Below are 10612 nucleotides of genomic sequence, written 5' to 3' on the forward strand. Positions count from 1 at the left end.
ACACTATCCCTTTCCAATTCCACCAAATGCAGAGCATTACCTTCTTTGGATGTAAACCTGCCTTCGGAGTGGTCGATGGCGGTTCACCTCGCTTGCTCCATGACCTTTTACGCTCGACATTATTATAAATTATCCACTTTTCGTCGCCTATTATGATACGCTTCAAAAATGGATCGTATTCGTTGCGTTTGTATAGCAAATCGCTGATGGAAATGCGATCAATACGATTTTTTTCAGTTAAGTCGTGCGGTACCCAAACATCAAGCTTTTTTATAATCTGGAGCTTGTTTAAATGTTCGGAAACAACTGATTTGCCAATGTTTAACCTTGCTGCGATTTCCCGAACTGTGATTTGCCGATCGGAATCGATTAAAGCTGTAATTTGGTCGACATCGGTGGTGACTGGCCGGCCAGAGCGAGGAGCATCTTCAATATTCATTTCTCCTGAACGAAATTTAGCAAACCACTTCTGGCACATGCGATCACTTACGGCATTTTCCCCGTATACGGCACATATTTTTTTTCGAGTTTGTGTCGCGTTCTTGCCTTTGCGGAAATAAAAAAGCATTATGCATCGAAAAAACACGTTACTTTCTTCCATCTTTAAGCTGATTTCAAGTAAACAGTTTTTAATTTATTGGGATAATGAATATCACTAATTATGCTTTGAAATGTCACTAATCAAAACACGAAAGCATCTGACACATCGCATCGACATAAACATATGATATTCACCTTCAAACGACATCTGTTGAGAAATACGCACGAACTTTCCGGACAACCCAATTTGACAATATTTGTCAAAAAGTAATGTGACATGACACTGCAAGTGCCCTCTGAGATTTTCTAAGAACTTATTGACTGACCACTCTTTGTTTTAGATTCTCTTATTGCTTATCGTTTTCTTCAGACAAATAAGTAAAGCATCGATATAATATTCTTTATTGAGAATTTGTCCTCGAGGTAATCCTACAAAATAAAAAATAATTAGATTATGTGCATCAGTAGACTTACAAAAGTATGCATTAGCATACTTTTCTAAGGATTAATGCCTATTTCCATCAATGTAGATTAACTTTAATCTCCGTTCAACTTTCTCTTCGTCTTTTTCTAATCTTTAGAAGTTGAACCGAAATTAAAGTTAATCTACATTGGTGAAAACGAGCATAAATATCGGAAACTTAGAGAAACGGCTCCAGACAGTATCGTGTGGATTCCGAAGGCAAGTTCCCTTTTTCTTTACCTCCCACAAGCATTCATGCTCCAGCGAGATACGAACTGGAGGCATGCCAAAATGAGAGGACACCAAATCGCCACGTTGATAGAAAAATGGCACAAGTAAAAAAATTAACATTACAGAATTGTAATATAAAATTGCAGTGTTTGAATTTTGAAAATTTATGGCGTAATTTTAGAGAATATGTGATATATAATTGAAAATATAACATGGAGAGAACGTGAAGTTACGCATATTCATCATTTTAATTAAAATATTCTAATCCAGAATTTTAAAAATGCTCTACAAAACATTACTATGAGAAAAAAAATAAACAAAGTGAACGGCGAAAAAGAGTCGACGCATAATATATTTAATTAAAGATAATAGTCATAGATACATAAAATAAGAAGAAGTAGAACGGCGTATATTAATATATAAAACAATTACAAGTTTCGGCTGCTGAATTGAGCCCTCCTCAGATGTAAAATAAAATGAATATAATAAAAAAAGTAATAAAAGACTACATAAAAAAAAATAAATAATAAATAAATAAAGTTCAGTGTCGCAACATTTTTAACGCGCGGAAATCAGCAATTATGATGGATCTCGACGTGTAGCCTAATGTTGTACATATATGCGATAGTGCAGTCAAAACAAACGATGTTAAGATACATAGTCAAGTGCTAACAACACACCCGAACAAGTAAATGAGAACCACGTTTTTCGCCGTTTTTTCGCCGTTCACTTTGTTTATTTTATTTATACATAAAGAGTCTTTACACCGTTGTTATTTTATTACTATGAGATATGTTATTTTTCTATCACAGCAGCAAAATATCGTATAATTACTCAAAATTAATAGAAAACTTTTAAAAATAATAATTTCGAAAGATAAATAATCGTTCTTCATTCGAAATTGCAATATGTTTGTTATTTTTAGTGCAGATTCGTTCTAATCGCGTGCTAAATTAAGTCGCCACGTGGCGACTGCGAATCCCAAAAGAAAACGGTTAGGAACAAGATTCATGCAACGCGAATTTGGAGAGAACATTTACGAATATTTCCGTACAAGGAATAACTGGCCAACTATGTAAAAATTTAAAAATTTTATAAATAAATGCAAATCAATTGTGATAAGGTTACGGGAAACCAAGAGGAAACATCTTACCCAAGCAGCTGCCAACGATGAAAAGAACGAACGGAAAAGAACAAACGCCAACGACGCCAACTATCATCAAACGAAAACGAAGTGCCTGAAAGTGAGGAACTTCCGGTATTAAAGGTGCCTTCTTATGTTGACGTTCGATTTTTAATGGCTTAACAGGTCACGTGATCAAAATTGATGCTTGATATACTTGTTTGACGCTAAAAATGAGTGTTGAACGTCAGCATGAAAAAATACCTTTAGTATACATTTCAAAACGTCCTCTTCGAGGAAAATTTTACTCGAAATATATAGTACACGTGACATACCCTATAGCATATGGAATAAAATCTTCCTTGGAGAGGACGTTTTGAAATGTAACCTTAAATTTTAACAGAGACACGAATTCCCGTAAGAATGTCAATATTTAATGTTTAATAATATCTCATCGATGCGCAGGAACACCAATTGTCGAGTAATATTGTCGTAATTCTCAATTTCAAATGAAATTTCGCGGGCGATCGATCGCGGAAGCGTCCGCCAATCAGAAATCGCTGCTCGGATCAGAATAAACTCGCGGCAACTGACAGCCCCTCCCCTCACCGTCTATTTTTAAAAGCGCAATACGTGCCAGCGTGACGTTTCGCGGCGCGCGAACGTTCTCCAACGACTCCAACGCTGAGACAAATGTCGCGAACGGGTGAACGTAGGTGAACAATATTGTTAAAAAAATCGCGCATATCTTGCTAATCCGGTGCATGTCGATCTAGTTCGAATCGTGATTCCGATCATCGCCGGCGTTCGACAGGATAGAGCAACGACGTAAAATCGGTGCGCGAGATGTAAAATCGCAGTTGTTTGGAAAGGAGCGAGAGGAGTCGTTCATCGAGCCGTCACCCGATAATATTCGACGGGTCGAGAAGTTCATCGTTTACCACGCGTCGAAGACGTCGTCCGGGACTGCCGGAGTGGAATTCCCTCGCGACTACCGGAAGCGACAGGTTGTCGGTGTCCGCGCCGCACGCGCAACTGCGACTCCGTTCGTTTGTTTTTCGACGCACCGGCCACCACGTATCTCCCCAAGATTCGGTCTCGCGTCGTCGAGTGCCTTTGCGCGACGTTCGCGATTTTGTCGCCCGCTGCGTTCACCCACGACATGGCTTTGTACGGACGATATTGTGGTAGGAACAATCAGGAGCTCGTGCAACATCTGCGGCGTAAGTATCCACGCGTGATTATGCAATGTTGTGTCATCGAGGTTCCTCTCTGCCCCCCCTCTGACCACTGCATGCCTAGCTTCTATCTCGTTGACGTCCAGATTAGACTTAGAATTGCAACGCAGTTTATGCAATATTTGTAATCTAATTAAGTTCGAGACTCAAAATAAAAAATGACCATTCATTGCCTTTGCGTTTGACTTTGGTATGTGTGTGTATGTGTATAAAATAATTTCAAAAATTAATAGAGAATATAATTTTGTTATATTTTTGCATTTTTATTTATGTTACTCAGAAGAAACGATACATATATTGCATGATAAATTATTTCAGAATGATCAAGTTTGATGGTACTTGATGTAATGAGTTATTTTGTGGACACAGAGAAAATTTGGAGCAATTTAATTTAAAAAACACACACACATGTTTATATACATATACATGCCTCTATATACAAAATTATTTAAAAAATTAATGAAAAGAACATAATCAATTGTATCAATTTTATTATATTTTTTTGCATTCTTATTTATATCATTCAGCAGAATGATACATATATTTCATGAGAAAAGAAATGAAAAATTTTAGGGTCCAGGGTGATCAAATCTGACAGAGTATTTGAAGTAATGAGTTCTGTGGACAGAGGAAAATACACTCATCCCGCCAATGCCTACATAGACGCACCACAAGGAATCGGTTTTGGTGTTACCATCAGTGCTCCTCACATGGTATAATACAATGTATTCTTTCCTTTATATACTTTGTATTCTGTCTTTGTATTTCTTTATAAAACTGCAATATTATGTAATGTCTACAAATTAATACTCGGTTTCCATTATGAGATAAAAGATCACTTGCAAGAGTATTATGCTTAAGAGTAAAGTATTTTCTGCAATAGTCGTAAATAAATGAATGCACACTGACAAAAAAAAAACACTGAAAAGGAAATTACAAGTTGGAAGACAAACGGAAATTCTTTAGCACGCGTATGCCCTGGAATTGCTTGAAGAAAAGCTGCGTAACGGCACAAGGGCATTGGACGTTGGTTCTGGATCCGGATACTTGACAGCATGCATGGCTCTTATGATGGGACCGCAGGGAGTGGCCGTTGGAATCGATCATATTCCAGAGCTTCGAGCAATGGCAGAAGAGAATATTCGGCACGACCACCTAGAACTTTTGACCGACGGACGCGTAGAATTAGTTGGTAAATAAAAATCTACTTTTAAATAATATGTAACGTATGCTTTGACATGTCACAAACTGTTCTCTATGTGATGAAATTATTTGATTCATTCTTCATAATTGCACTTGTTTAGTTGGTGATGGAAGATTGGGATATCCAAATCGCGGACCATACGATGCTATTCATGTGGGAGCGGCCGCTAAAGAAATGCCGCAATCGGTAAAAAAAAATTTTTGAAATTATTGTCAGATATGTTGGAACGAATACTACAAGATTTTCCATCTTATAGTTGATAGATCAATTGGCACCTGGTGGACGTTTAATAGTACCTATGGGTCCAGAAAATTCGGATCAAACCTTAGTGCAGATCGACAAGACTCTGGACGGCAAAATCAAGCAGCGATCCCTTATAAGCGTGGTGTTTGTTCCTCTCACTGACAAGGAACGACAGTATCGTCGATCATGAGGCACGTGCCTGCTCCAATGAGTGAGCGCCATTTTATTTATGTTTGTGATTACGTTTATTACTTTGTTATTTTAAAATCTCATGCGAAACAGCTCTATTCGCGTAAAAAAATATTTACATATAAAATTATTTAAATTGTATCACAATCTGTAAGCACTATACTGAAACATTTTTGCACAGCATAATTGTTACGAATTATTTAAATTAATTAAAGCTTAATCAAAATCTAGCCATCAGAATAATTATATTAGAATATTTCAGTTTCAGTATATTCGAGATTGCGATCGTAATAAGAAAATGCACTAAATAGTGTTGTAATTTATACTACTTATAAAGGATTTGATTTTGTATCTAATTTATAATGTTTTCCAGCTTATAAATTATATAAATACACAGAAAGAAAGCAAAAAAAAATAAATTTAAACTAATACCTATTTAAATAGTGAATTTATCACTTGCTATTACTTAAAACTTTGGTTGACAAAACATAATAATATCTCTAACTTATATTTGTCATAACTTATTTATCGTAATTATTTTATTATATAGATTTTTAAGGTTTTTTTTTTCATGGACAGACAGAAAACTACGTAAATATCATTAAGTATTTTATTTATTAACATAAAATTAATCATATTTGTACGTATAACAAGACTATTATTATGTCTAATACTTATTAATATCTCTTTGTCATTTATCGCATCAATCACTATCTGTACTTCTTTTTAAATTGCAGAAATTGCAGATACTATGTTTAAATGTACATAATCTCTTCAATATAATCTACAATGATAGAGTCTCAAATACTTTGTATTATACCTATTTGTTTCTTTGATATCATATATACACATAACATTTGTAGAATTACATTTATTTTATCCTAAGATATATATAATAAATGTATCACACATAAACTATATATAAATCTGTAGGAAGGATGAAATTTATATATAATATCAACATTGTCTATCTCTAGTAATTTGACACCTCGCCAATTATTATCTTGAACTGACAAATATGATAATACGAAATTGCGCCATGCAATTGTGTCGAATAGATAATTTAAAACTAGTCATAAAAATTATGTGATCAGATCTCTATTCAGATTTTTAGTTTAGTAAAACATCTCGCAGAAAGCTGCCTCTAGAAAATTCTTCATAAAAAAAAGAATTCTCGTAAATTAGCAGCAATGTTTCAATGAGATGACGATTGAGAATTGATTTATACTAATACTTAAAATCTCATAATCATAAAGTAATCTCGAAATCTTACTTGATTTCGAATGTACAAAGGGCAGTGAGATGTATCTTATTTACATTTCTCTTCAGTTAAAAGAATCGAACATTAAAGCGCCTTCACCATGTATAAACTGAGCGCAGCGCCAGATGCTAATCCTATACCCAAGAAAGCACCCATCATTGCAGACGCAACTTCTTTTTCCTGATTATCTACGACTCTGTAAAGTCAATACATACAATTAGAAAATAATCTTTTGCAATTAATAAAGTTTTATTTTTAAATATACTTACGTGGGCGCGAGAATGAATGTTAAATTACAGAGATAGCCATTAGTTACAGCAAACGCAATAGTTATCAAGATGTAATATATATCACTGTGAATATAAACGGGTAGATGATGTCTCGGTTGCGCATTGCAAAACATAAATGCAGGTATAAAAATACCTCTAGCGACGCTCAAAAATATTACGAGCCATGGCTTGCCTCTTGGCTGCAATGATAAAAACTTGATAAACATCGTACAAATGAGTATTTGCAGATGATAAATTCTTTCTCTTAAAACGCAAATTTTCTCACCCATTGAAGAATACCACATAATACTCTTCCTGCATAATCGCCTGTACTGAAGATAAGGTACGTAACTACAGGTACAAAATATATATCTGAAAAGTCATTTCAAACCCATAGTTATTGACAAAAGTCATTATACCTATACAATTTATTGTTCGAAATCTTTAAAGCATTGTGCTACATAAATTTAAGATTACCATTCCATGCATGGCCTTTGCCTTTGTATTCGCTCTCTACTAGCACAGTGACCGCTGGATACACAGCTAATGATATGAAGAATATTAAAAATATGCTAACACCGTAATGCCAGATTTTCTTTACAATCCGCGTGTAAGACACGCTTGAACTTGTCGAGAAACTAACTTCTTCATTTATGGAATAATCTGAATCTAATTCAGGTACTTTTTCTATCATATGATGCTTGAAAAATGGCTGTAAGAAAAAAATGTTGTAGAGCAATGATTCTTAGACTAAATTCTGTAAATCTAATTAATGAAATTGTTTGTGAAAAAACTTTAGTCAGGAATGCTACTGTATTAAAAAAAAAAGAATCTTATATCACTTATCTCGACTATTTATTTACTCCATTTATTCTCTTTCAACAGATCGTGCAATAATGTGATACATATATGTTCGTTATCATAAGAAGCTTATCATATATTTATAAAACACTTGTGCTATATGCATCATCGTTTTAACGAACAAAACACTAAGCGTTAATGATATCATTGTCTTGCGTGATATAGTCACTGGATCGGATTAAAGAAAACACAGTAAGATAATAAATTAATACCCCGAGATATGTTTGAACGAAATTAACTCACCGCTTTTTCTAAAAGGATGTATGCGATTAGCGATAATAGTAGCATGGTGTCGCCGATAATGAAATATACTAAGCCAGAAAGTACTGGACTGGCACCTATCCACAAGGAACACACTTCCGCTAGAGCCGTGAATATTCCACCAAGAGCTTGCCCACCGGACATGGCGGTTATGTATTCTGGCGAAAACTTGCCCACTATACCCATTAAACTTCCTCCAAAAATTGCACTCGCAGCTAGAAGTTTATATTATTGTTATCTTATCACAAGCTCAATTATTGGGACATTATCATAAATTTAATTATTTACATAATAACGTACGCACCATTTACAAGGGCAACTGTTGTCAAAGTAATTATTAGAAATGCATTTTGCCCTGAAAATAATGTTTTATTTTATTTCTGAAATAATAGAAGTATTTCTAATTAATATGATAAATTAATGTAATGACAAAATAACTTGCTGAGTTACATTTATCAGTATTCATTTCCACAAACGCAGTCGTCAGGATGAAGAGCAACAATATTATACATTGAGAACCCACCATTCTTACAGTTAGAGATACTCTGGAAATTTAGAAACTTTAAATATCGCTTCTACTTTTCTGTACTACATAATGTAAAGAGATATTAATTATTTTCCTGATCTATATATTATAAAAGAATTGAACTAACTGCATATAAATACATCAAGTATTCTCTTGTATAGGACTCTCAATTATTCGAATCTTAAAGACGAATGTAGTCGTACAAATAAAATGAAAAATATGTAGTAATTTTAAATGTGTAGCGCATAGTATTTTTTAAAATATATACTTGTCTATTATTTTCTAACGGTGATTTTTTTACTCACTTCTTGCTAATAAATGCATTCAGTATTAAAAACAGCGTATTTGGTAATGCACTGGCTACACTTAAATAAGAAGTAAAACTAGCTTGAAGATCCGTCTTCTGCTCGAGTAGTTCTGCGTACGTATGAGTAAGATTTGTCGAATTATTATGAATTTCTCTAAATTTATACATCCAGTACTGAAAAAAGATATAATATAGACAACTGTATTCCGAGCAAAGAGAAAAAAGCAAAGAAACGTCACTTACGTCGTCAGCAGTGATAAAAAAACTCCATGGTATTAATGTATTTATACCAAGTAAGTAAAACACAATGTACGCAAGATTATATCTAAAATATGCGAAAAATTTACAGGTATAGATTGTTGAACGGATTTTATATAATATTAATAAATATCAAATTAAATTCAAATATAGTGGGACGTACTTGTCATGTGGCTCATATGGTTTAAAAAATGGTTTCTCATCAGGAATTGTGATGCTAGGATCATCTACTTCAGTCTCCAAATCGTCCTCAAATTCGCTATCAGTCGCACCTCCCAATAAGGGTCTTCTATTGATAGCGTATGACATGATTTCTCTCTGATGGACAATGAAACACGAATTATAAAACTGAAGTATACACAAAGCAAAGCATAGCGTGCAATATAAATAATTGTTTCATTATACAAATCGTATAAATAATTGAATCCAAATATGTAAATGTTTAAACGTTATGCATGCATATTGCGCGTTTTACCATTACACAAATTTTCCTGCTCGCAAGCCTACAAGTGAACAAAGCTTCTCACACTGAACACGTATTTCCTTGTAGGAAGCAATACTTACGAAAGATGCACGAGATTTAGAAATTTCCTGACCGTAAGCGAGCAGTAGAATTTACAAGCTGTCGTGCGTAATTTTGGAAAGCTGTGGTCGAAGCATCTCTAGCGCAGCCAGGTAGGAGTCTGGCACGAGCGTCGTTTGAGAGATCACACCTGGCATTCAACGGCCTTCGATATTCCTAACATAAGTTTAAAGAGATTCAACCACTACAAAACATCTTCCAGTCTGTCCGCTCCAGTCTGCTCCGAGAGATTGAGAGCGCGAGCTCCTGACTGACCAATCTCTTACATTTATGTACAGCTGGCATTCTACAACTACATCGTTCACTATCCCGCTTGACGGCACGCCTCCTTCTCAAGAGTCAATGAGTCAACACTGGTCAACGTTGTGTCGATCAGCTGATCGTGAGACTCACCCCTGCTCTGCCTAGTATATGTATACCTGAGTTTCCCGTGCACGCAATTATACGCTTGTGTCTCCGTGTATTCAATTTTTTTAATTCTTCGCTAATTTTATAATAAATTTCTTAGAGTTTATTAACTTTTTTCTATTAGTTTTATTTTGTTCTGTTTCAATTTAATAAGATTGTCAATCTGCAATGAGAATAAGATTTAAAATTATTTTCAAATTATTCGGGAACAGAAGAAATACTTTTTTTAAAAAATAACTTACTTAATTAATAAACAATGGACAATATTTGTTTTGTTTTGATGTCAGCGATCGCATTGAGATTATTATTCCCAAGAGAATGCAAGGCGCGCATTGTTGATCGATTTTTAAATGACAAATTCTGGCGGACAGGGTCGACGAAACATAATAAGCGAGGTATGCACGGCAGGGGAATGCTATTTTTTTAGGAGCGTATAACGCTGCGTATATTGTACTTGATAAAATTGAGATACATTTTTTCATTAATTGCGAAATACATAGTTATTATTATTTATTATTGGACTACGGATCAAATAGTTGCAATCCTTTTATGCATAAAAATATTAAACACATACCTCCTAATATATATGTAAGACTGAATTAATATATTTTTTATAAATTTTTTATATATTTCATACATATATATAT

General features: G+C 34.4%; 3 protein-coding genes across 4 annotated transcripts in view; 1 reads left to right on the forward strand and 2 right to left on the reverse strand.

Moving 5' to 3' along the window:
• The window catches only part of LOC108751311 (histone-lysine N-methyltransferase SETMAR-like), a 1146-nt gene extending 288 nt beyond the window's left edge, over positions 1-858 (reverse strand). Inside the window, exons 1-2 of the mRNA XM_018491413.1 lie at positions 736-858; positions 41-546 (exon numbers count right to left, since the gene is read on the reverse strand). Coding sequence (XP_018346915.1) covers positions 41-546; positions 736-748 — 519 coding nt within the window. The 5' untranslated portion in view covers positions 749-858. The remainder of the gene's footprint in view (positions 1-40; positions 547-735) is intronic.
• Positions 859-2977: 2119 nt separating this feature from the next.
• Positions 2978-5488, forward strand: LOC108751336 (protein-L-isoaspartate(D-aspartate) O-methyltransferase). 2 transcript variants are annotated; one of them, XM_018491444.1, is made up of 5 exons: positions 2978-3580; positions 4169-4308; positions 4562-4787; positions 4900-4985; positions 5056-5485. In XM_018491444.1, the coding sequence occupies exons 1-5, from the start codon at positions 3520-3522 to the stop codon at positions 5230-5232; spliced, it is 690 nt and encodes a 229-aa protein (XP_018346946.1). In that variant the 5' UTR covers positions 2978-3519; the 3' UTR covers positions 5233-5485. The 2 variants fall into 2 exon arrangements, with proteins under 2 accessions (XP_018346946.1, XP_018346947.1); XM_018491445.1 differs by lacking the exon at positions 2978-3580 and adding an exon at positions 3649-3785 and having other exon boundaries at positions 5056-5488.
• A 656-nt stretch (positions 5489-6144) lies between these two features.
• Positions 6145-9946, reverse strand: LOC108751333 (equilibrative nucleoside transporter 1). Its single transcript, XM_018491440.1, has 11 exons — positions 9539-9946; positions 9138-9292; positions 8960-9041; positions 8715-8890; positions 8334-8428; positions 8188-8238; positions 7866-8098; positions 7239-7473; positions 7048-7133; positions 6762-6961; positions 6145-6688 (listed from the first exon to the last, which is right to left on the reverse strand). Exons 2-11 carry the CDS (start codon positions 9281-9283, stop codon positions 6577-6579), a joined length of 1416 nt encoding a protein of 471 aa, XP_018346942.1. The 5' UTR covers positions 9284-9292; positions 9539-9946; the 3' UTR covers positions 6145-6576.
• Positions 9947-10612: the final 666 nt, after the last annotated feature.

The sequence above is a fragment of the Trachymyrmex septentrionalis genome, unplaced genomic scaffold (genome assembly GCF_001594115.1).
Source record: "Trachymyrmex septentrionalis isolate Tsep2-gDNA-1 unplaced genomic scaffold, Tsep1.0 scaffold44, whole genome shotgun sequence".
Classification (NCBI taxonomy): Eukaryota; Metazoa; Arthropoda; class Insecta; order Hymenoptera; family Formicidae; genus Trachymyrmex; species Trachymyrmex septentrionalis.